Source organism: Coenobita brevimanus, chromosome 110 (assembly GCF_032717465.1).
Source record: "Coenobita brevimanus isolate Jiangsu-jjx chromosome 110, ASM3271746v2, whole genome shotgun sequence".
Lineage (NCBI taxonomy): Eukaryota > Metazoa > Arthropoda > Malacostraca > Decapoda > Coenobitidae > Coenobita > Coenobita brevimanus.
In genome coordinates this window covers 2,520,813-2,548,082 of record NC_137063.1, presented here as the reverse complement: position 1 = coordinate 2,548,082, position 27,270 = coordinate 2,520,813, and the positions used below count along the sequence as shown (strand labels likewise).

The window sequence follows — 27,270 nt, the reverse complement described above, 5'->3', positions numbered from 1 at the left end:
AATGATAGAAATGACCTGAAGAAATCTGAGATGATTGTGATGGGATTGAGATTCTTTTTTACCGGACAAATTTGCAGGAAAGGTGTATATCAAGGATGCCTCTTCAGGGACATATGCGTACAATAACCTGCATGATAAAGCAAAGAATCTGATATCTTGAAAATGAATGGATATGAGGATGTACTTTCACTCAAAACTAGTAATGGCTTCAGCTTCTCTTTCCCTTTCTGGTTGATATTTTTTCCCATATAATTGTAATGACAGAAGGACGAGGACACGGTAATTAGGTTAAACAAGAAGGTAACAGAAGCTTTGAAATATGATATAATTATCAAACAACAGCTGGCCATAAAGCACCAAATGAGGTCAGATTTTAGCAGCATGGTGCACACACTCCAGCACTATGTTTGATGACATCTGACATTATATACACCGTATCTATTTATAGTGAAGAATTAATTCACCAAATTTCATCATTATACCAGACTAGAGTTTTACAATATATTTTAACAGTTTGCTGCGAGATGCTCTTATAACAAAGCAATCATTTACTGAGGGTCTATTGAAAGCGGCCTAAAGTCTGATCCTCAGGTAACCAAGCAACATTCCTACACTCCTCACAACACTCAACAGTAAACTAAACAAAAGCTCCTGTCCTAACAGAAAGCAGTTTCATAATAGTTACACTGTCAGTGATGATTCAGCTTAGGTATTAAACATAAAGAGCACAGCAGTACTGGAAGCTGCTTAGGATAATTCTGATATATTACATCATCATCATCCGGACCTCCTTTCCCATCCTACGGCAGGGTGTGGAGTAGCACGTCCAGACACCAATATAAATTTATGGGTAGTTTTCATAACCTGGCAATAATTTTTTCTTTATATATTTACATATTGACATTATTCAAAATCAGGTATAACACAGAGTAAGGGGGAGTCTTCAGATATCAACAAAAAATACAAATTAAAAGAATAAAATCAGTTGTCATTATCAACACAATACAGAACAGAACTTGTTTATACAGCCTCTAGCCACAGCTGACCGGTTCGTTAAAAGCTTACAATGGTACACGTCAATTACAGAAAGCAAATAATAATGCAGATGTTGGAGAGAAAAAAAAAAAAGACAGCACAACACAGAAATCAGTTCATTATACAATAGCTTTGGTTTTAAAATTAATATAAAACATGATTAACACACAAGTAATCACATTACATCTCCAGCCTAACTTTCTCAGTAGAGTTGTAAAGATAAGGAACTAAATAACCTCTGGTGCACAAATAAAAAGCTTCACCTCCACATCCCCAAAGGAAAACAATTCACCGGTATACGAACATTACGTACAAATATTTACAAACAACTTCAAATTTTTTAAAAACCTCAGATTAATTATTATACTAGTAACTTCTTGTGCCTTTTTATATCATGACTAAAGCTGATGATTTCTTAATTTAACACTACACTATAATCTAACACAACCATAGGAAATACTTTTAATTCTTTGCATAGCAAGACAATTAAGGTAAAGAGCAACACTTATGTTCAACCAAGTAGTTTACAGTTAATATCCAGCGTCAATACCGTACACACTGAAAGACCTTCACCTGCACCAACTTTTGTCTCCAACACACTAGCCTTGGCAATAAAATATTTTGGCCACAGATTATAACAGGCATACCAGTGCCCTATATACTATACTGTATATGTCTTATTTCACTGACTACCCCAGAGACAGCACAAGCTCTGGTGGAAAATGCATTTCCAGAAATTGCATTCCCTAACACTAAAGCAGCAAAATTCAAGCTGCAGGAGTATAAATATGCCAACTGATGGTAATCATGATAATAACTGTAGAGATTACTGTACTGAAGTATAACAGGTGTAATATGCACTGCCATGTGAAAAATTATGCATGTCTGGTTGTGGATATACTCACTTGGAGGATACAGAGTGATCTACGGCTTGAATAATATACCGTGGTCTAACTTTGGGCCATCGGAGACCCCAAAGGAGTAATAAAGGATTGATTATAACCATTTTAAATATATCTATACTATTTTGTGCTTGGTAATGTATTCCCTTAATTCATATACACTGCAAGCATTCCCTATGGCACTTGACCTTCGTTTGCTGGATACCTAGATATTAATGATCTTAGCAAAACAGTGCAAATGGACTAACTGAATTTTGTTTACTACCTGTGGATTTGGTAAGATATATGAGTTACTGTGTCATGAGTTGCTTACTGAGAACACAGCCCATTATGTAACACTATGTACTACGTTTGAAAATGGCTACAGTTGAAACAAATTAGTGGTAAGTAATACCCTACATTTTACACCAGTAACACCACAGCATAAATACAGTCAGTCCTCACTTGAAGTCCAGGAGGTGTGCAGGGAAAACGTTAAACAACTTGAAGTAAGACATGCCTGTGGTTCATGACTGAGGGTTTACAAGCACAAACATAGACAGACTTCAAAACAACTTGTCTATAAACCACGACCAAGTTTAGGAAAGTCTTATTCATCAACAACTTAATAATGAAATCAAGCATAGCAACTTGAAATGAAGACTAACTGTATTTACCAACCATTAACCCAGACCTGGACATCTTTTAATTTTGATCTTGCCACCTCCTGATTATTTTATCCAGCTTGGGACTGATTTTCTGAACTGGAGGGGTTAGGTACACAGTAGAGTCTTCATAAACCCCTTCAGTACAAGAAGCCCATCATAAACTGAATGAAACTGACGTGGCAAGGACAAACTACAGAGGACATCACCTGGCTTCAAAGAGTTAACGCTGCAGGGCACAATATATATCATCAAGTGCTGGTTTACGTATTTTCAGGAGGACTGGAAGCTACTGAATTACCTACTTGGAAGGCTTCTTTATGTGTTCTAACAGCGGTGTTGCATTTGGGATACACAGTACATGGACTTTCTTGTAATACTCCTCTTACGACATTAACCCTTTCAATATGATGGCATGATTTAATATTGCTTTCTTCTGTCACTTTTATCTAGTTCTGGATAGACTTTCTTGTACTGGGATGGTCAAATGCAACCTTAACAAACTCCTTTCATACTAGACTTAAATCACTGAATAAACTCAACTGGTGTTAGTGTGATTCAAAGATGTCATCATACTGAGAGGGTTCATATTAACACTTGACTCAGGCATTCATTCAAAACTGTCAGAGTGCAACTGACAAGAGTGCACTCACTTGTGTACAGATTTATAGCACTGTACACCAAATACACTATTGCATAATGAATTACAAAATATCACCATCAAACCTGTCTCCCTTCCCTGACACAAGGAAAAATGAAAGGGAGGGAAAACCACTGGCTCAACACAGGTACCAAGAAAATTATACATAAATAAAATTAACAAGCTTCAAGAGAATCATGCACACACAAGCACACAAACATAATAAACACACAAACACATTAAACACACACACACAAACACACACACACACATACACACAAATGCACTCACACAATGAAGTTAGCACCGTGAATCACAGTTTGCCTCCTGCTTCTGCGCCTCCTCCCCTGTGTAGCGCCCTAGGACCAGAGACCTGAGGAGTGGCCCCACCTCCGCCGGCTCCTTGAGGGCTTCCAGCAGCATCTTCTCTACATTACGCATGATGGCCAGTTTCTGTCGTGGCTTCAGAGGGTATTCAATTTTCTCAGTTGGGCCACCCTGGCATGAGATCAAGAGCTGTGTTGTTTACAGATCTCAGAAGTCTCCATAACTGTTAACCATTACTACAGACTGTTTTGTTTTTCATACTGCCATGTTAATTTTCACTCTAATTTGACTATGCAGTGTTTGGATGCTGTATGAATCAAGACAAAAGTATATACAGTATGAGTATTTTAGAGAGTTTATAACTACAACCCGAGCATTATATATACAGTCAGTCCTCTTTAACCCCTTGAACATGAAGATGTATTTTTGGCCTTATTCTTGTTATCCACAGAACGTGTATCGCTGGAGATGACTGTACAAGTAACCATATTTTATACCAATGTTGTCATAAACTGAACATACTGTACAGTACACAGAATGTCCTTACTATGTGTCAACTTTCTTAACATTACTCTGTTATTAATTCCACAGTAATAAACAGAAAACTGTCCACCGAATGCAGCAGCATGACCAAGTCTTCATAAATGGTGAAGCCAAGACCTACCCTGGCAGAGCCAATTGCCACACAATGTGAACACACATTAAATAAACCAAAATTTCAATGGAGGGGGGTAAGGGTCTGTCTATGGGGGATCCAGGGTTCACTGTGGGTAGGGCATATGAAAGTTAACTAGTACCAAAAAGGCTGATCTGCCAGTTTCCACCAATTTGCAGGACCAGATGCTCAGAAAAGGATATGCTACTTTGGAATACATCACAGACAACAAAAGGTTACTATACCAATAACCGACATACAAGTGCACATACCTTATACCAAAAATTGACAGAGACAGTGTGGCCAAGGCAGGGTAGACTCTCAATGTGATGCCACCAGTACATGGGGATATAGAGGACGTCCCCAGGCCCCACCACCGCCTCCACGCCTCGCAGACCCTCCAGCCCCGGGAAGCTCTCCGTGTCCGGCGCATCAAAGTCCACCTTCAACAACAGGTATTAGGCACATTATGGTAAAATCCTGAACTCTAACAATAACCCTCTGAGGACAGTTGAGACCACCACAACCACTGCCACCACCACAACCACCACCAGCATCACCACCACCACACTTTAATTGTTATATACAGTCACCCACAAAAGTAGTGTTACTGACCCAATCCCTTAACTCCACCCCCAAGCACCTAATTCTCGAACCCTAACTAACCCCAAACGCTACTTACACTTCTACCAGTGAAATGACTCTTTCCGCAGTTGCAAATTAACCCCATCATTATAATAACATCTTTTCTAGTTCATCATCATCATCATCGTCATTATCTAATCCTGTGTTGCCCCATAAGAAGCATAGGAGTCCGGGGCTAGGCAAGTTGGTCCTGACATTTAAGATGAGAGTGACCAGCCTCGCTCATCCCTAAGTGGCATTACATGAGCAATAAACCCCAACCACAATAAATCCCAACCACCCTTTGGATATAAACCTGTACCAGCTCAATCCAACTGGAGCGCCTTAATTACCCTCTAAACTACCTGGGATCACGCACCATAATCTGGTTATATGGTTACCACCCAGCTTAGTAAATGGTTTCCTGGTGTACAGGAAACCATTTGGCTTGTCACTCAGTGCAGAGTCACCCATAGATAGAAGGAAGAGGAAATAATGAAGGAAAGAAAGGCACAAGACGAAAGAAGGAAAGAAGGAAGGAAGAGAGGAAAGGGCAGTCACCCGAGAGCAGCACTACAATGAGTGAGTGGATGGTGAGCACCCCCATCTACCTGATTAATCACTTGCCTTAAATATCTGGCATAAGTAGCCTATCCCCAGGTCCTATATATTCTTGATGGGGTAGTAATGGACTGGGCGATAAACAGATATGGCAGACATATAAAATATTCTCCCACACCAGCCAAGAGCAAGTGTGTGATGCTGCTAACAGGAATGGCACTAAGTCTCTGGCTGCTCAGATAAACTCCCCTAAACCAAAACACAAGTACATTTACTGACAGCAAACCTGCATGTGCTACCATAAGTAAGGACAAAAATAAAAATGGCACTGAGGTAACAGTTTTGAGATGCTGATCCATGTACTCAACGCGCTGAGACAATCAGGAGAGGTGGACTGAGACAGTGGTGGGTGGTGGGGCATGATAGGGAAAGTACACCTTGTGAATGTGAGCACGGTGGGCCGGCTGATTGTTGAGGCTGCCACTGTACTGATAATCACATCAGGGCATAAATGAGTAGGGTGAGTGGACAGGAATGGGGAGGAAGGGCTGGGATGCTGGTGGGCAGTGGGGCATGATGGAGGAAGTAGATGCTGTAAAGACGAGTGATGCAGACACACGGGTAAGATGACAGTCACACACGGGGGAATGAAAAATATATGAGGTGAGTGGATGGGTGTGGGTGTGATGAGTTAATATGGCTGGTGGTGGGGAAGAGTGGGATGATTACAGCATGGGAAAATGAGCAGGGTACAAAAGATGGTAATGGCGATAGCATGGGGGATTGTACCGTTTTTTTTTTTTTTTTTTTTTTTTTTTTTATAAACACAAGGAAGAAGGAACCAAAGGCCAAGAGCCCACAAACCATTCCTTCCAAGAAAAAAATAATACAAAAGAGAGCCAAATTTCAAGATCCGTTCATTTCGAGATGTCTGAACACACTGCGCTTGAAAGACTGGAGATCATAGGAAGTAGGAAATACAGACAGAGAGAAACAATTCCAGAGTTAACCTGTTGCATAGATGAAGGACTGGGAGTAATGGTCATCTCTTGCATTAGAGAGCTGGGCAGAAGAGGGATGAGAGATTGTTGCTAGACGGGTGCTACACACCTCCTGTTGTGGTGGAGAGATGCAAGCACAGTTCAGTGAGCAGTGACCATTAAAGCAGTGACAGAAAAGAGATAAAGATGCAACAATATGGCGAAGAGAGAGAGGTTGAAGGAAGCCAGTAAGAGGAGAAGAGTTAATGAGATGAAAAGCCTTTGACTCCACCTTGAGAAGAGCTGTATGTGGGAGCCTCCCCCCACGTAAGTGTTGTACTCTACACAGAGGTGAATAAAACCCGTGTATAAAGTCACATTCTATGACTTCGTTCTAGGTCTTTTTCGGTCTGCCTCTTGCAACCCTACCATCAATATTCACACTTCTAATACTGGTATTCAGCCATGATTTATTACCAACAAACAATGATTACAAAACCCTTGACAGACAAAGAAAGTATTGTAATTATTCAGATCAATACAGTTATAACATAGTTTTCTGAAACTACTTATTTCATAAAGCTTGTAGCCTACAGTATGTATACTTCTATCTATCAATCTATCCATCTATCTATTGCCAGACACCATAATCCCGTAAGGGGTGGTTGTTTGTCTTTGAATTGATTGTTTTACAGGGAGGGGCACTAACCCTCCACCAACCCACTTACTGACACGTAGGGAATGGGTTGGTTATACGGTTACCACCCAGCACTGTAAATGATTTCCTAGCTTACAGGAAACCATTAGGCTTCTCACTCAATGTAAAGTCGCCTGAAAAGGAAAGAAGATCAATAAAATGTGACAGAAAAGATGGGAGAAATAGGAAGAGAGGGGGCAGACACAGGAAAAAAAAAAAGGATAAAGGTGGAGGAAGAAGTAGGCAGCACTACTTCCAGTGAGTGGATGGTCACCACCACCTACCACCTTGTATATTTAAAAGATAAAATAATTTTGTACTGTGCTGCACTACACTTACTGCTCACCCAGTCATTCAATTATTGTACCAGTACTCTATTTACAGTCACTACTCGTTTTACGTTGATTTGGTATACGATAATGTGCTACAATGATAACAGAAAAGTTCCACCCCAAAATCTGATTTCTGATGAATTTCCCGCTATAATGATATTACCCTCAGAAATTTTCGTACGAAGCGCCAGGCACACGCAAGGCGACAGTCGCTTGTCTCAGGCAAGATGGTGGCCCCAGTGTGCAGAGCATTGCTTCGGTTCAGTTGCGGTCCCGCCATCCCTTCAAAGCCCTGTCTTTTCCACTCATTCACGTGTGCCTCCCTGCTAACGTCACCCCTCAGCCAAGCATCGTGCTACAGTAGGCCTATACTTTGAGTAGCACCAGGCCAACATTACGCAAGTGTGATTGTTGTGTTGTTGCAACGATTTACTGTACGTGAGTAACGCTGCCTGCATTGGTGTGATAGTGTTTGTTCTGGTCTTGGAGACGACTCGGACCGACACAGGAAGTGATTAATGTGGGTTGTCATTTTTATTTCAGTCTTGGGTAGGTGACTTTGGGAAGCTGAGTTGACGTAACCCCCCTTTTATAATGTGTTTCAATCTCCTGATTTACGATAAAATCAGTATACGATAAGGTATGACCGACGTAACCCCATCGTAAATCGAGTAGTGACTGTACTCTATTACAGTACAGTACTTAGATGAACAAGAAGAGAAAAACACTACTGACTGTGTCATGGCTGTAAACAAAATAAGCAGAATTCAGAAACTGATTACCACAACACAGTATATGAGAAACATTACAACCCAGCGTGTTACCTGTGACTGGCGATCATGAGGGTGGTATACAGGGTATGGGTAAAGACGCTCATAATGTTCTGGCGCAAAGAGAATGCACCGTTTGTATCCCACCAGCTGACAGAAAAAGTTTTGTTGTTCATCGTAGTGAACTGGAGTTACATTCCCTGTGAATAAAATAGTAAATGAAATAAACTTACAAGAAATCCAGAATGATAAGGCATGGTGGCCTATTCATTACACCAAACTAAATGGAATGCTACCTTCATCAATCTAAGAATAACTACTAGCTACACACTGAACTATAGAGTCAAACTTAATGATCAAGATATTTTCAAACTGAGAACTGGCAAGAGAAGGGGAGGTAGAGTCCACTATGGCACAGAGGGAATAAATTTAACTGCTTTTTTGACCTGGAACAAGATTCACAAACAAACTTCTTATTTTTCTGTTCTAACTATAATTTGCTCTTGCATTAAGGACACAGAATGGAGGGTACAGAATCATTTATGCCATTTGTTCTCCCTGCAAAAACAAATGTGAAATACAATGGGGGACTGTTGTATATCTGTCTGCGAATCTCAGCCAGGTTTTGCAAGTACATTATGTTCTCAGAGTTTGGCAAAATCAGTGCAACACCTGCTCCAAGTCCACCCACTTAGAGTTGGCACACCCGTTCTCAGGGACATTATATCAGTTTATTTCTGCTACCTCTTGGCATTTTCAAGTAACTCAGGAATGACCTACTATACTAAAAAAGTTAATAAACAAAATATTTAACTCCTCCAATGAAAACAAAACCTTCTGGAGACAGCAAGAATGAAACTAGAAGGCTCTCAGAGTGCATACCTCCACCAATGCCAATAAAATTAATGATCTACTGCTTTAATTCCTCTTTCCTACCAGGCAAATACCTTCCAGTCTCACACATTTAATAACTGTACAGTACATTCCTAGTCTGCCTGTTACACAATCACAGAGAGCACATAGTTCTGCCAATTCCAATAAAATATACAATTTATTCTTGCATCCGGCTCAAAATCTACCTCAAAGTCTAATCAACTCTTCCTTGACCCACTGCCCACCTAGACATCCTCAGGCAGCTGTTTCCAACATTTCAGAGGCGATGCTAGCAAGTCTTGGTTTCTTCAGCTTAAAGAAGTATTGTACAGTATTCTACATTTCATTTTTGCTACCTCCCTGTAGTGAAAGAGATAATGGAAGGCCCTGGTGGATGTGCCTGACTTCTCCACTTCAAAAAGTCTCTTCTAATCTGAATAAAAGCATAACTATCAAGAATAAAATGGAAAAATTTATGTTTCTGGAACTGAGTGTTAACCCTCAACCCTCTTATCATTACCAATGTGTCATGGCTATACCCCAATGACAAAATGCTGGACTTCCAAAAATTCAAATGAACAGATTATTTTTGGCAAAACATTTCTATTAACCACAGACAATGTGGTGCAAACATTAATTAATAAGCATGTATGATATCACTGCCATACTGCTCATTAACTCTCTCATGGTTGGGACTACTCTAGTATTCTATTCCAGTTAACACAGATGATTTAAATCAGCTGGGGGTTAATCATATGAGCATGTGTTAATACCATCACATTTAATCCTCTCATAGTCAGGAAACCTCTGGTATTTTATTGCTGCAAACCAGAAGATTTTATTCAGCTGAGAGTGAGTATAAGAATCTCAAAGTGTTAATACCAGCATCATTAACCCTCTCATGATCTGGATAGCTCTAGAAATCTGCTCGAACTCATGCCCAAAGATTTTAAATAGCTGAGATAAAGTCACTGAAGAAGCATGAATGTTAAAGTACGAGAAGACTTAAAATTCCACCCTATGCTAACCTTCCATGCCCACCAGGAGGAGGTTTGATGTGAGTGGCCCCCAGTTGTGTGTCTTCTGCTGGATGTTGAGCCACTGCCAGTTGAACTGCAGGAAGTCCACCACAATACCCTGGCCCACTGTGTTGTTCAGGCCCTGCTGCAAGTACACTCTGCCGCCAACCACCACACGTTTAGTCCACATCACACCACATACCAACTTCATCAACAAAGCTACCGGTACTAAACAATCACTATCTATCTATCTATAGCCAGACACCTTAATCCTGTAAGGGGTGGCCAAAAACAAATCACTTCATGTCGCCCTGTCCCCTGCCAGTTCGCTGTCCTTCCCCCAACTTACACCCTCATCTCTCATAGATTTCTCTACTCCATCCCTCCATCACATCCTTCGTCTCCCCCTCCCTCTGCTCCCCCTCCACCTCACTCATACACACTTTCCTAGTTAGTCTCTCATTCTCCATCCCCTTCACATGGCCAAACCACCTCAGCATATTTCTCCTAACATTTTCTATCACATCCACATCCACACCCCACCGCTCCTTCACTTCCTCATTTGTCAGTCTGTCTCTCCATGTAACTCCACATGTTCCTCTCAAATAACTTATTTCCTCTGGCCTCACTCTTGACTTCTGTCCTTCCAGCAAGGTCCAAGTTTGGCTTCCATACATCAGAATAGGGATCACAATACTGTCATGCAGCAACTTTTTTTTACCTCCATGCTCATGTCCACGTTTCTTACAACCGCTTTCAAGGAACCAGCAACCTTTCTTCCCTGCTGTACCTTTTCAAGCACTTCATCCTCCAAACTTCCATCCTTCCTCATCAAACTACCCAAGTACTTAGATGCACCCACATTTTCCACTTCCTCACTATCCAGCCTCACTGTGCATTCAGTGACTTCATTTCTCTTGAAGACCATAACATTACTCTTCCTTACACTCACCTTTAGATTCTGCTTCTTACATACTCTCCCAAACTCATTCACCAAGCTTTGCAGTTCCCCTTCATCTTCACTTAACAATACAGTATCATCTGCAAACAACAGAACAGGAAGTTTCCAAATGCTGTCCTCTCTCATTAGAGTCGTGCCAACATCTCTACAAACTTAATTTACCAACCTATACACTACTCCAACCTATCCCAGATGTGCTAATTTGGTCGACCAGTAAAGCCTATGCAACATACTGAAACATCCTAAAGAGCCATAAAAAAAAGAAAGAAAAAAAGAAAAGAAAAATGTGACCCTGATACAGCATGTCCTGAAATTCTCAATTTTAGAGTGTATAACACAAAGACACACATGCATGCACACTATCCAGTCACATCATCCCAGTAAATACATGGCACTTCCACTCAGTCTCAGAGCACAGCTGGATAAATGGAATATTCAACTTTACCAGGATTCTGCTTACCCTAAATCCATTCTTCCTCTGTCAGCATGTTGTGAAGGCACTTACAAAAATGTTGCTTAAGTTACCCTTACCTGGCACACACAAACATGATGGTACTGAGCGAACCCTTTCAAAATAGCCAAGTCCAGAGATATGTTTTAGAATCCTATTGTGATTGTAAAATGCAATATGTACTCATATCTGCCCCTCAAGTTTTAAACAATCTAGACATGGATGTATAAATGGGGAAGATGCCAAAGCTGAGGTCAGCCATGGTGCCTAGACTACGTCTCACTATCTTTTGCAATGCACTAAAAACTATTCTTACAATATTATATAACTCCTAATGAGTCTCAGCTCAATAAAAAGATATCTTGATGCTGTGTGGATCGTCAGCTCCCTCCGGCAAGAAATTCAGGTGGGTATTGTCATGACCTCCTGGATGCAAAAACAGACTCTTCATTCCAACTGGTAACCATTTGGCATCTATGGAAATTGCAAAAGCAGATGGTGGGGGGCAAACCCTACAAAAGATACTTATATAGCTGAGGCATTTGTCATGGGGAGCTGAATGGAAAAGCTGATACCAGCCCTGTGAATGAAGTGATGGGACATTCTGGCACGCCACAGAGGATCATGACTGAAGGCTATGTGGCAGTTAAGTTATGCAAAAGACACTAGCCAACTGTACTTCATACTTCAAACACAAAGTACATAATTATAAATGGTACAGAGAGGCTAGAGAGAATGCAAAAAGAAGCCTGACTTACTATGTTGTGACTTTTTTCCTGGGCTGACTCTGGGGACAGATTTCACAGTCCGTATCCTAGTCCTCCTACGTGCCACACACTGTCACATATCACAACTCTGGCACTAATAACCACTGCCCATACTAAATACTATACTGTATATGCTAGGGCTACCTCATTTAGAACAGGTGTAATGATATTAGTAGGGGTGTTTTCATGACAGGCAGGTGGGTCTTGTGAAGATTAGTAGTCAGTTTTATTGAAATGAAGTAACTAAACTTTCCCCTACCCCAGTCTGCATTTGAATTTGTGTTTTCTTGGACAGCCATGCTCTTCTGCCACTTAACCAACACTTCCGTCTGTCTGTTTATTGCTTTGCCGCATAGTAAAGCAGTGATGCAGGTTCTGAGTGACTAAGTAATTCAGAAGTGCATTGTGGGTCTGCCTGTTTATTGCTTTGAAACAAATGAGGCACTGGGATAGGTAGAGCATACTGTGTGCCTATGTATGTAATGAATGGCTCTGCATGAAAAAGGGAATCAAATGAAGCTGTAGTGCTCAAACTTCACAGGGAATGGATGAAATATGTAAACCTGGGAATCATGAAGCATTTTTTCTGTCCCAGATCAGCCAGTTTAGTAATGATCCCCTTCCTTCCCCAATTATACCACCCTCCCTCACCTTATACATGGTCTGCCATCACCTCTAACAATCAAATATCCTCTCCTCAGACTCACTCGTTTCGTTTTCGTTTCGTTTCGTTTTTTAAAGGCTCCAACATGCTTGCATGTGTCGGCCTTGGTCACCTAATGGCGGCTCTCCTCGCTGCACGATCCATTGCAGCCTCCCTGTTCAGTCCCTTAACCCTAAGGTCACACTTAATGACCTCGTCCCATGTCTTTCTCGGTCTACCCCTCATAACCCCATCCCCAATATTAACACTTCTCACCTTCCTCACCCAATTATCATCCCCCATCCTCTCCACATGTCCAAACCACCTCAATCTACCTCTCCTCATCACAACACCAATACACTCCAGTCCCATCCTACCTCTCAACTCTTCCATTGTAACCCCAGCCCCTCCAGGCCTTGGACGCAGGGACGCACTGCACATCCACCTAATCATTGTCATTTCTGTACGTTTGAGCCGGCAAATGTCTTCCTCCTTCACTGCCCAGGTCTCACTGCCATACAGCATTACTCCACAATGCTAATATCCAGAACTAGATAAATAAAATCTTAACTCTTACCTCTCATCTCCAGGCTTCCAGTCTCGCAACTTTTTCACAAACTCGGAGAATGTGATGTCCACTCTCTTTGTTGGAGGCACAAAATTAGTCTTATACTGCTTTATTTTGGCTTCATCATAATACTTAAACTTATGGTTCTTTGAGAGGAAGACCATGTAGCGCTCACTCCCCATATTGGCTTCAAGGTAGTCCAAGTCCCACTTCAGTGCCGTATCACAAAGCTTCGTGTCTGTCAGCACCACTGGCTTCTGTAAATACGAAAAAATAAATATATAAATAAATACAATAAATAAAAAAATAAGAATCATGCTGATATCTGTGAAAAATTAAGCAGTATAACTTATATAAATATTTTTATACATAACTGGTACCATATATAAAAACTGGATCTGAAAACTAGAGCACTGTGTTATTTATGCTGTTGCTGTGGCCCCCAAGTTCATCTGGACAAAAACCTAATGGACTGCAGGAAACCACATCCATAAAAGTGGAAAACCTCCATTAGTCACTGGATTCTGATGTGGGACATTAATCCCAGCAAAATGAACCAATTTTTATTTTCAAGGGCAGATGAAGCCATCAAACCAACCACAGCAATCATCCCCATATCTCCATTGATAAAGGAAACCTGCAGACTAGAAATGGGCTTTCTTATCTTCTGATTTTTATCCAAGAAGACATCAAATACCTTTATCTACGCCATTCCCACTGCAATTCATCATACACTTGTCAGTCTGGCAGAGACAATCCAGTGACTACCAGGCCTAGGGTGGAAAAAAAATACCCAGTACCAAACCCTGGTCGTTATGCTTCTCCATTTACACCATACCTTGTTCAACCAACTCAATCCCCTGTCAATTGCCTAGTCTCTTCAGCTTCCATACCTCTTTTTTCACACATTCATTTACCATACCTGTTCACCTTCAGCAACGACCATGTTCCCTCACACCTTCAAACTCACGTCACATTTATCCATTTTACCAATTCTGTTTCATGCCTTCTCTTCCATCCTGTTATTAACAGACTTCTCCATATCTTTCATGAATCACACTGTTTCATATATTATCAACTCTATGCATTCTAATAATACTCCTCAGAAGTCTCAATCCGCTCCTAAATCCACTGCTGCTATAAATCCTTTTATTTATGGTACTTATGTTTTTTTTTAAATGTCATGTGTTGGAGGTGTGGCTAGAGTGAGGTGTGGTTTGAAGAAGTTCAAGGAGCTGCTGCCTCTCCTGACACTGAGAGGGCTCTTCCTCCAAGCTAAGGGATACTTGTATGCAGCAAGTGTTAAGAATGTAATGCTGTGTGCTAGTGAGACCTGGGAAGTAAAGGAAGAGGATATTCGCAGACTCAAACATGCAGAAATGGCAATGATTAAGTGGATGTGCAGTGTGTCCTTGAGTGTAAGGCCTGGGGGAGCTAGGTTTACAATGAAGAGTTGAGAGGTAGGACGAGACTGGAGTGTATTGGTGTTGTGATGAGAAGAGGAAGATTGAGATGGTTTGGGGATGTGGAGAGGTTGGGGGATGATAACTGGGTGAAGAAGGTGAGAAGTGTTAATGTTGTGGGTAGAGAAGTGAGAGACAGACCAGAAAAGGCCTGGGACAGGGCCACTGAATGTGACTTCAAGGTTAAGAGACTAAATGGGGAAGCTGCCAGAGATCGAGCAGCATGGAAAGCCGCCATTAGGTGACCAAGGCCAACGCATGCGAGCATGTTGGAGCCTTCAAAAACTAAAATGAAAACAACAACTCTAGGCACATAGCCTATTTGGCAGCCTGTTCTGCGAGGCCCAGCAATCCTCCTACAAGCTGGTACCAAACACCTTCAGTTGTTACCACTTTGGCCCAAACATCCATTGTCTATACTGAATACATACGGTACTAGCTGTCACATGCAGGATTGGTGTAATGATATTTTGGGAGATGTTCTCATGATATGCCAACGGGTCTTGTGAAAATTCAAGAAATTCTGCTTTAACAAAATTCGCATCATCAAACTGTTCCAGGTCTGGGACTGAATGTACACTTTTAAGTATCTGAAATGGTATGAGTATATTAAGAGGATGTAGGATGACAAACGAGTGCAACAGTGAAAAGTGTGAACGTCCAGGGTAGGGATCCAAGAGGCAGACCAACAATAGACCCAAGACAAGGTCATAGAGTGTGACCTCAGGGATCCATCCATCCATCCATTGCCAGATGCCATGTATCCCAAATGGGGTGGCCAAGGGATAAGGGATGGAATAGGGAGGTTGCCACAGACTGAGCAGCATGGACACCCACCATTACGTTACCAAGGCTGACGCATGCAAGCATGTCAGAACCTTTATAAACAATATGATATGATACAATCACACAATTATCGCTAATCACCTGACTACAATCTCAAATGGTACAAAACTAAGAGGTCTTCTACTAATCATTATGTTGAAACTGCAGCACCAAGGCCCATATTCTTGTTGGTTTATAAGGAGCTCTAGCACCACTTCCTAATCAGTAAATTTCGACACACGGAACATTAGTACAGTATTCTCTTGTAGGCTATTCATACACATTATGCTGATGCTCAAGTGGAATGCAAGGGAATACTAACATGTAGCTTATGTAGTTTAGTGGTTACAAAAATCTAAATGGTAAGGAAGAGGTAGTAGTAAGCCTTTTTAACCCAATGTGAATGAATGCTGTTCCAAGTGAATTGTTGCTGGTCTCAGGCTTACCGGTATTTGAAAAATTGACAAACTATCTATCTATCTATCTATTGCCAGACGCCACAATCCCGTAAGGGGTGGCCATTTGACTTTGCAAAACATTTAATTCATTTTCATGTTGCTGCACTGGAGACATACTGTTGGGTGGGCTTACTGCAACCTAGGGGTCAAGATACAGAGACACCACATACTCAGTAACCATATTATCCAACAATCAGAACACCACTATGACTGGAAGGACCCTGAAGATCTGAGAAACCTGAACTTGAAAACTGTATAAATGGCATGGCACAATTCATATATACTTCAGAAAACACTACCAAGCAAATTTAGGGTCAATTTCAGGACTAAGCGATCCAACTTTCACAGTTAGGCTGGGTCCTCTCATGGTCTGTGCCATACTTATACATGCTTCCTTCTACAATGCAAAGTCAGGGCCAAAGGATCCATCGCTAGTATGATGGATTCTAGGGTTAATGTGAAGGATGCCACGGCAATGGATGTCAAGGGTTAGGGTAAAGGACTAAAGGAGGCCATGGTTAGGGGAAAGGATGCTAGGATTAGGATGAAGGATGCTAAAGTTAGGGTGAAGGATGCCTGTGTCAGGATGAAGGACACCAAGGTTGGGATGATGGATGCGTTAGGGTAAAGGATGCCAGGATAAGGATGAAGGATGCCACAGTTAGGGTGAAGGATGCCTAGCCTGGGATGAAGGATACTAAAGTTAGGGTGAAGGATCCCAAGGTTTGAGTGAAGGATGCCAGGGTTAGGGTGAAGGATGCCAGGGTTAGGGTGAAGGATGCCAGGGTTAGGGTGAAGGATGCCAGGGTTAGGGTAAAGGATGCCAGGGTTAGGGTGAAGGATGCCACAGTTAGGGTGAAGGATGCCAGGGTTAGGGTGAAGGATGCCAGGGTTAGGGTGAAGGATGCCAGGGTTAGGGTGAAGGATGCCAGGGTTAGGGTGAAGGATGCCAGGGTTAGGGTGAAGGATGCCACAGTTAGGGTGAAGGATGCCAGGGTTAGGGTGAAGGATGCCACAGTTAGGGTGAAGGATGCCAGGGTTAGGGTGAAGGATGCCAGGGTTAGGGTGAAGGATGCCACAGTTAGGGTGAAGGATGCCAGGGTTAGGGTGAAGGATGCCACAGTTAGGGTGAAGGATGCCAGGGTTAGGGTGAAGGATGCCAGGGTTAGGGTGAAGGATGCCAGGGTTAGGGTAAAGGATGCCAGGGTTAGGGTGAAGGATGCCAGGGTTAGGGTGAAGGATGCCAGGGTTAGGGTGAAGGATGCCAGGGTTAGGGTGAAGGATGCCAGGGTTAGGGTAAAGGATGCCAGGGTTAGGGTAAAGGATGCCAGGGTTAGGGTGAAGGATGCCAGGGTTAGGGTGAAGGATGCCAGGGTTAGGGTGAAGGATGTCTGGATCAGTAGAAAGAATGCCAAGGTTAGGATAAAAGGATGCCAAGATAAGGGTCGAAGGATGCCTAGGCTTGAACCAAAACAAACACAGGTTAAGATGAACAAATGGCAAAGTCAAGGCCAAAAGGTGTGCCTCAGAAGATTTAGTTAAGTTAGGCCCTTTTCACTTTCAATATAGGTAACTACTGTACAGTATATTGCTATAATACATGAACCTGAAGAAAACAAACATAGATTTTCAATTTTTCCAACATCATTACTTCTAAGACTCAATAAGCTGTCTTGTAACTCCAGTTTTCTCACTTCTCTAAGTTCACGTCCAACTCTGACTTTCACTTCTTTGCATTTTTTGGTTTTCGTAGTTTGGCAAGGCTGGAAAATCTACAGCAAACACCAATGGGACTCAGAATTCAAGTTTCCACTTTTCTGAGGCAATGCGCTAACCAAATACATCAAGGCAGTTCCCATACCTACACTCTGCCAATCAGAAAGGCAATAGTCACTGAGAAGTGTTACAGTAACTCAAAAAGGGTGGTTAAATTTCCTAAGTTCTGTCTTTTTCAAAATAGCTGGCTCACATATCCTATTTGGTAGCTTTTATCAATTCTTTACAGGTTTTTCATCTTATATTAATGCTCTTAAATCCTCATTTTCCTCATGGTCAATATTCTTTTTATTTGAGATGGTGTTTAAATTTTGGAAAAAAAAAAAAAAAAAGTCTACCAGTATACTGTTCTCAACTCTCTTAGATCACACCTTCTAAACATCAGTGAAAAAACTCAAATAACACTAGTAAGGAAAGCTAAAGAGTTATTAGAATATACAGTACTGATATTCAAGAATTTCTTTTTACATTCCCAAATAAAAACCTGGTACCAGAAGATCTAACCTTTGCACTTGTAATACAGTCCCCCTTGTCTCATTTCTTGTGTGTTTGTATGCATGTAGCTGAACAGACTATTGGAATAAAGGGAAACTGTAGCTTATGCCTTCACACACACACACACACACACAAACTGGCCCTCACAAATGAACCGACCTCCTGTGAGATGAGTGCCGTTGCCTGGGGGTCGGTGCAGGACAGGCGTGGTATGGGCTCAGTGGGGAAGAAGTATTTCCTGAGGTGGCTCTCATCCCACGCCTGGCTGTTGGAGGTGCTCGTCGTGCCGTTCATGTTCATGGTTGGCTAGTTGGGAATTTGTATAAGTATGGAGATTTTGACTAAGCTGCTGTAATTTTGCAGAGGGAGGGATTATGGTTACATATATGCCCCAGATCCCTCGTAGAGTTGGCTGTGAAGTCGAAAAAGAGGTTGTTACAGGTGCTGAGGGCCGTGCTGATCCAAGGCAGCCCTGAGCAGGTTGAGGTGAGTGAGTACGTGATCAGAGCCCCATTGTTGACATTACGTGAGGTGGAGCTTCACGGACACCCTCGGCCTCATCAGCGTTGCTATGGTGACATCCCAAACCTTATCTCACTATATATTCCCCTTATTAGCATTATTTTCTCGTGCTTCTTATGCCAAAGAAAAATAATTATAGTCTGAATATAGGTATGTCAAACTGAGGGATCCCTCTGTGGAAACGGATTCGTATGGATTGCTGACGTTCGCGGATTGAAAAATTATCCGTAACTTACCCAAACTATTACAAAAATACTCACATGCAGGATCAACAATACCTACCTTGTAATAATTCCAATATTATGGCGAAATTTGCAGGGAGTTTGGGTATTGGGTTGTAATGTATGTTTTGTGCTCGTAGAACTCGGGATGTCTGAGAGCGAAATAGTATAGTGCACATGTTACAATAGTGTTTGAGTGTGAATGTGCCGAGTTTAATAATATCAAAGTGAGTATAGCAAGCTCTGAGAGACACTCAATTTGTTTTAATAATACGGCCGTGCCCGTAAGTGCCACAGACTACGCTTCTAGAACAAAACACGCAGTGGAGAAACCAATTTTCAGGTAGGGTGATGCTGATCGTATTTTTTAGCAGCCTCACAATGGTGCAGCGTATAATATCACGTTCTAACGGCAATTACCACATGGGTAAGGATCTAGCTTTGGATTCGGTAAGGGCACGAACTTTAAAGTCTTGAGTTTAACACTAATGGCTATGAGGGACATGCGCTCTAGTGCTCTAGCTCAACACTCCCGTTATGACCAGTCCTTCCCTTCCTTTTCTGCCCTTCTCACAGTGATTACCATTCAGCCCTTGAGAATCCATATCATAAACTTGGGATGAATTCTGGGCTAGAGGGAAATGAGTGTTGTGCCTTACTTATAAACACCATGCAGAATAGCTTACAGGTACGCCCTTTTTACGTGTTACCTGTGGCTGATTAGTGTGTTAATTGGCCAATAATAAATATACGATAACTGTCAGCCTTTGCTGCCCTGTCAGTACTGTACTGCCATGCGCTGTCATTGTCATGGTGCTGTCATCCCATGTGTCAGTGTTCTCATGACAGTCCTGTCCTGTCATGTCCTTTACCTGCCACTCCTCATCATTTTCAACCCATTCCTCTCTCTCTCTCTCTCTCTCTCTCTCTCTCTCTCTCTCTCTCTCTCTCTCTCTCTCTCTCCGTTGGAAACTAGCCAATTGCGAAAAATTCAAGAACTTATCTTAGAAATGTAATTCAAGTTTAGGACAGGTATCTTATAGAAAGTGAGGTCAGGGGTGAAGGTGAGGTCAGGGGTGAAGATGCGGTCAGGGGTGAAGGTGAGGTCAGGGGTGAAGATGCGGTCAGGGGTGAAGGTGAGGTCAGGGGTGAAGGTGAGGTCAGGAATGAAGGTGAGGTCAGAGATAAAGGTGAGGTCAGGGGTAAAAGTGAGGTCAGGGGTGAAGGTGAGGTCAGGGATGAAGGTGAGGTCAGGGGTGAAGATGAGGTCAGGGGTGAAAGTGAGGTCAGGAGTGAAGGTGAGGTCAGGGGTGAAGGTGAGGTCAGGGGTGAAGGTGTGTTCAGAGATGAAAGTAAGGTCAGGGACGAAGGTGAGGTCAGGGGTGAAGGTGAGGTCAGGGATGAAGGTAAGGTCAGGGGTGAAGGTGAAGTTAGGGATGAAGGTGAGGTCAGGGATGAAAGTGAGGTCAGGAATGAACGTGAGTTCAGGGTGAAGGTGAGGTCAGGGATGAAAGTGAGGTCAGGGATGAAAGTGAGGTCAGGGATGAAGGTGAGGTCAGGGATGAAGGTGAGGTTAGAAGTAAAGGTGAGGTCAGGGATGAAGGTGAGGTCAGGGGTGAAGGTGAGGTCAATAAACTGCATATAAATTGATTTAGATATAATACACAAAGACCAGGATTAGATTATTGCTTGAAATGTTTGGAGTTAAAAAAAAAAAAAAAAAAAAAAAACGAGATGGTTAAATAACGTCAAAATTTATCGTTCGGAGCGAGGAAGTGAGCTAGGGAGAATATAACCAGACACAGTACGGTGTGAACGAGTATGCCGCAACACATCACCAAAGGCAGTTTATTTTGGAGACTTAAACCTGCAGCGAATCTAAGAAGCATCATTGGAAAACTAAAATAATAATAATAATAATAATAATAATAATAATAATAATGTTACTTAAGTGTCTTTATTTCAAAATTCGCCACCATACTCTTAATACTCTCATCCCTTTTCTGTCCAACTTACTAATGCAAGAGTTAACCGTTACTCTCAGTCCTTCATGTATGCAACAGGTCATCTCTGGAACTGTCCTCCTCTACCTGTATTTCCCAATGACTATGACCTCCAGCCTTTCAAACGCAGTGTGTCCAGGCATCTGGAAATGAAAAGATCTTGAATATTACTATGTTAACTTGTTTTTTTTCTTGGAACAGTCTTGCATGCTTCTGGCCTTTGGTTCCTTCTTCCATGCATTAAAAAAAAAAAAAAAAAAAAAAAAGGGCCAGACTGAGCACCAACATTGTTACTTCATAAACACTTACATCAACACTGGACCCATGCAAGTCACTGGAAAGCTTGTGGGAAAGTAATTGGAGTTACGTGAGTTTTCTCGGGAACTCGCCACCACAATGCTGAAGAAAGCCAAATTTAAACACTAATACTGTTATTTCACAAATTATTAAGCTACAGCGGACCCAGTCACATCTTTGGAAAACTTGCTGATAGTAATAGGTATATCTTAAGTGTTTTTTTGTTTTGTTTTTTCTAAAAATCGCCACTATATTGCTTAAATTTAAAACAGTTTCAGAACAGAACACCCAAACTGCACCCTGGAACATGTTCCACAGTTCAGCTGTGGAAGCCAGTAACTCCATTATAGGTCAACGAAAATGAATATACTGTATAGAAAATTATTAATGAAAGAGAAACGGTTATGTATAACCAGTGCTCTGTATTAACAGGGAAGCAAAGAAGGATGAGACTAAAGATTTTAGTGGGTCAGAAAGTACCTTGCTGAAAATATGCGATACTTCTTGACAGTGAATGTGGTCACATACAAGCGAGGATAAAGCAGTGTGCAATGCCTTAAATATTTTTTTTTTAATCAACATTTAACAAGAGAATCTAGACGTTATAGTCAAAGCAACAGCTACATTTGTTAGCTGCTGTGCCAGGCTCATCTGGCGTCAACGTAATGGACTGCAGGCTGAATTTATCCTTCCCCTGCAGTCCACCATCTTTCCGCGGGACTGGGAGGTAGGTGAGGGACTGGTCAGCGGAGTTGTCCAGTAACATCAGTGCCACCACATGAAGGTGTGGCTCCAGCACCAACAGCTAATTACAATTATAGTGTCCACCGTGAAGTAAGTGTTAGTAGGGAAGGTTTAATGAAATGTGCGTCCTAGTTAAATCATAATTGGTAGGGAAGATGTATTCAAAGAACTTAATAAATAGAAACCTCAGAAACCTGCTGGGCTGCACCGCTTTGAAAGACACTCAAGTCAGCCTGGCTTCAGTCAAGGTGGATCCCGTGTTAGAAACTTGTTTACACTTTGCACTGAGTTGTATGAGACGGTATAGACTGATAAAGCAGTGACATGAGAGTGATAACACTGACATGGCGTGACATGAAAGCACCGACATGGTATAAAATGACATGGCAGCACTGACTTGAGATCACTTAACATGCCAGCACTGATATTGCATGATATATGACATGAAAGCGTAATCATGACACGACAGCACTGACAAAAACTTGACATGACATTTCATGACAGCACTGACAAAATGACGGTCCTGCCATTTATGACATGACAACACTTACAGGCCTACAAAGCTATAAACTGAATAAGGTAAATCTTTATTAAGGGAAAAGTAACATATTCCCATTCTCTGGTGACACGTTCCGTAAAAAAATACAGGGAGCAAACATAAACGTTATCTGTTAACTGTTGAAAAACCAGACGACCCCTCCTTGGTGCATCGATCGTAGCGATGGATCCGTCAAGGGCGCAGCGCCATCGGTCAGTGGCGCAGATCACTCGTCAGCGTGTAGTATTAACAAACTGACCGCCAGGCTAATTAAAATTTGCGTTGTTTTGATGCTGGTCACGACGCGGTATCGCTCTGCACCTCCGATGGTCACCAGAACGTAAACTCTATTAATTGGAGAGAGAGAGAAAGACACAGATATATTTCGTTGCTGTGAGGTGACGAGAGAAGCTTTCAAACTCCCGGTGCTGCCCTTTCTCGGCTACCATGAACCTGTGTGGGTATTTATCGCCTTCCTGGTCGCGTCTCTGTTGTAGTTAAGTTCTGAAGACGAAATAAGAAGTGTATGCATGTCATTATTTTATGGATTAAGGTTTGATAGAGCGGGGAGTGGCACCAGCAACCCCCTCTCTGATACATTTGAATTTAAAAGTCACAGAGCGGTATCGTCAAAGCTAAGAGTGAGAATGTGTGATACGCCTTCCCCCCTTCATCATATTTTTGTCTTTTTATATAAATTCTGAACCATGTGAGTATTATAGAACATGTCTAACCTTTCCGTATCCTTGCTGGCTACCCTCTATAATGTGGAATGCAGCCTGGTTTCCTCTAACAGTTCCAGTTGCTCCTTAAGTGACCGTCATATATTTCGCCCGTCAAAAGTTTCGGTCAATATTTCGCCTATCAAAAATTTCGGCCTTCGTGTACTCAGTTCTGGGCGGTGTTCTCATGAAACTGCCTGACATTCTAGCACTTCTGCCTTGACGTTATTCTGTGTTTCGATTTAGCATTCTCTTGTTTATTATGTGTTTTTGCTGTCAACGGAACTATACCATTTTGCATTAACATGGCCCAGAGTTTTGTCTTTTTGCAGCTTCACGTCGCCGGCAGAAAAAGACTACCAATTCTTCCCCACATAACGTCACGCAATTCAAAAGTTCCACTTCTTCCCCACATAACGTCACGCAATTCAAAAGTTCCAATTCTTCCCCACATAACGTCACGCAATTCAAAAGTTCAATTCTTCCCCACATAACGACACAATTCAAAAGTTTCAATCCTCCACATAACGACACGCAGTTCAAAAGTTCCAATGCTTCCTCACAAAACGACACGCAATAATAGCGATGGCAATAATAGCATTTTTGGCTGGTGATCTTCCTCAGTGGTGGGCGGCGTGGTGATGATGACGGTGATGGTGATGATGGTGACAGGGGCAGAGCAACAGAAAGCCACTCCGTCTCCTGCCTCTCTGCCCACCAGGTACTGTAAATGCAAGCCATATTAAGAGTGGTTTTGATTGTTGGTGATTTCGTTACATTTCCTCCTCGGCGACCATTTTTTTCACGTAACAATCCAGAGAGACAGAGAGAGACAAGACAGAGAGAGAGGGAGAGAATTTCCCCCTTACTTTCCAAACTTGACCGCTGCCAGAGAGAGAGAGAGAGAGAATTATACTGTAGTTTTTCTTTTACATTCCAGACTTAACCGCTGACACACACACACACACACACAGTTTCCCCCGTAACATTCCCAACTTGACAGCTGCCAGAGATAGAGAGAAATATATATATCGTTTTCCCCTTTCCAGACGTCCTCTCATCAGCAACCCTCTGGCGCTGTCACCTACGCAGATCAAACAGCTTAAAGGCGAGTACAGGATTTTCTTCTGTTTGCAATTTAAATCAGTGTTCTAGGTGAGAATGTTCCCTAGCACCTTTTCCTTAGCGATTTATTTTCCCTATTATACCTAGTCTCATGTATTATTGTTATTTTTATTATTATTATTATTATTATTACTACTACTACTACTACTACTACTACGACTACTACTACTACTACTATTCCGGTATCGCCATTACGTAACATCTCTTCAATAGCGACTTATTTTGCACGGAACACCTCATTATCCTTCTGTATGTAACTGACGCAGATTATGTTGATTTTTAGAACGGTATAAATAGCACACAAGAGAATGTCCTGGTGTACTATGCAAAATAAATAGCTAAGGAAGAGGAGTTACGAAGTCTCATTTACTACGCCGTCAAAAAATACGGGTCATTCGCAGGAAGAAGAGGCACGGGAACTCTCTCTCTCTCTCTCTCTCTCTCTCTCTCTCTCTCTCTCTCTCTCTCTCTCTCTCTCTCAAAACACATTATAGCTACGAGAGAAATGGATCGTAAGCCTATTATTGAATCTGTCTCATGGATATATATTTAACTGTTTCGGGGGGAGTATTCCAGAAGGTTTTCACTCAGCATAGTCTGCCTTAATTACCTGCGTGCGGTCGATAGGCATAGTTCTAATGGTTCGGTTTTATTTATGTATGTGTATGTATTTATGTATGTATGTGTATGTATTTATGTATGTATGTATGTGTATGTATTTATGTATGTATGTATGTGTATGTATTTATGTATGTATGTACGTATTTGTGTATGTATGTTTTATGTGTGTGTGTATTTATTTAGTCTACAGCAGTGCCATGATTTATTTATTTACTCATTTATTTGCCATTGAGTTTGCATTATGTGGAGAGGATGGAGAGCGAGAGACTAACGAGGAGAGTAAATGTGAGTGAGATGGAGGGGGAGGCCGAGGATGAGATGGAAGGATGGAATGGAGAATTATATGAGAGGGGGCTGTGGGCTGGGGAAAGGTGTAGTGAAATGGCGGGGGACGGGGCGACATTGAGATTTGTTTGTGGCCACCCCTTACGGGATTTAGATGTCCGACAATAGGCAGATAGAAAGATAGAGTTTGCAGTAAGTACCAGAGGAATTATGTTAACCTCTAGAATTTGATGACGTCTTGCTTAGTCTGTCCTTGCAACTTCTAGTCAAGATTTTTCGAGTTAGGAAGGACCTCAGGCAGTGTTGGGGCATAAGGAGGCTCAGTCTTACCCTTCCAGTTCGATAAGTCTCTCCTAAGCTGAATAAACTCGATTAAAAATAAAAAATAAAATAGGAAATCGTAACTGGACTGAGGATATTAAGGTTACATTCAAACGTCCCGGTCGGATTGGCAGCCTTCCATACGTACGATCCCTAGGAGGTGGCTGGAGGCTTTTCAAATCGCATAATGCCGCCAGGGGAAGTACAGTAGGCCAGTCATCTATTCTTAAATATATAGGAGTTTGATAGCCTAGCCTCGGGCCCCTATACCTCGAAGGGGGTAAAACGGAACTGGATCTTTTATCATTCATGCGTCACTCCACAGACTCCCTGCACTGCCCGCCATCCCGTCAAAAGTGTAAACGCAGCCGCCCCGCCAAACCACAGCGCTGCGAGGTGAACAAACACTGCACCGGCCATCCTGCACTCCTCTGCTGCTCTGACGCCTGCCTGGGGGACATGAAGGTCTGCAAGATGGGCTACAGGAGGCACTGACAAGGGGAGATGAGAAGAGATATGGAGGGAAATTAGAAGCAGAGAGCCTAATTCTCGTTGGCACTGGAAGCCATAACACTTCTTCCTTAGTGATTTATTTTGCATATTACAACCAAACACTACCTTCAATGATACTTATGGCCGGGGCTGGGGAGAGGGAGGAGGGCAGTTGGAGATAATTCCTGGGGCCCCTCAAAGATAGTGTTAGGAGGGAGGAAAATGCAACATTGTGTAGTTCACTCTATAATGACACATTGGATATCTAAAGGAAAAAAATAAAAGGAAGTAGGATTTTTTTTTTTTTAATGCAAGGAAGAAGGAACCAAAGGCCAGAAGCCCGCACGATTGTTCCCTCGAAGAACAAGCAAAAACAAGATAACGGAACCAAATTCAAGTTGCGTTTATTTTTAAACAGATTAAAACAAGGCTGTGTATAACATTTACAGTACAGAGTTGTGTATTACTGTATTATTGTCATACTGAAGGCACAGGGATATTAAAAAACCTCTGACCTGCCGTCTTTTGATTTAACCTCTCATAAACTCATCAGTCAGAAACATATATTTATAAACAGATACTTTTTAAACAGTATTTCTCGTTATTCTTTACATAACATACTATTTCCTCGTAGTTAATATCGTTGTTTTAAAGAGGGGGGGGGGAAGGTATGGCGCATCCAGGATTATTTTGGCAGTATATCAATGTGCCGTGACACACTGGTTAGGGAACAGTGTAGTCGTGAGCTGGACTTCTGGTATAACACATTCAGCACAGTTTTCAGGGGCAAGGGGGGCCCGTTGTCAATCTTGCCCCGGGCCTTGGCTATCGGCAGTCCTGTTTATACCTTTTTAATATCAACACGACTTGTCTTAGTAACGCAGAAGTAGATGATAAGAGGTAATGTGCAAAA

The 27,270-nt window shown here is 42.0% G+C and overlaps 1 protein-coding gene across 1 annotated transcript; it reads right to left on the bottom strand.

Annotated features, from left to right (window-relative positions):
- Nucleotides 1–306: 306 nt before the first annotated feature.
- Nucleotides 307–18,999, bottom strand: LOC145417359 (hypoxia-inducible factor 1-alpha inhibitor-like). Its single transcript, XM_080286034.1, has 6 exons — nucleotides 18,626–18,999; nucleotides 13,459–13,706; nucleotides 10,069–10,217; nucleotides 8,222–8,367; nucleotides 4,476–4,646; nucleotides 307–3,719 (listed from the first exon to the last, which is right to left on the bottom strand). The coding sequence occupies exons 1-6, from the start codon at nucleotides 18,764–18,766 to the stop codon at nucleotides 3,522–3,524; spliced, it is 1,053 nt and encodes a 350-aa protein (XP_080142160.1). The 5' UTR covers nucleotides 18,767–18,999; the 3' UTR covers nucleotides 307–3,521.
- Nucleotides 19,000–27,270: the final 8,271 nt, after the last annotated feature.

What these genes read in the sequence shown, in the direction of transcription:
- LOC145417359 (XM_080286034.1), bottom strand. Translation starts at nt 18,766, where the DNA reads ATGAACATGAACGGCACGACGAGCACCTCCAACAGCCAGGCGTGGGAT. An exon ending in CGGCACTCATCTCACAGGAG is followed by an intron (nt 13,707 to 18,625) that starts GTCGGTTCATTT and finishes TCGTATTTACAG; the next exon opens with AAGCCAGTGGTGCTGACAGA. An exon ending in CTGTCAATTTTTGGTATAAG is followed by an intron (nt 3,720 to 4,475) that starts GTATGTGCACTT and finishes ATCTCATGCCAG; the next exon opens with GGTGGCCCAACTGAGAAAAT.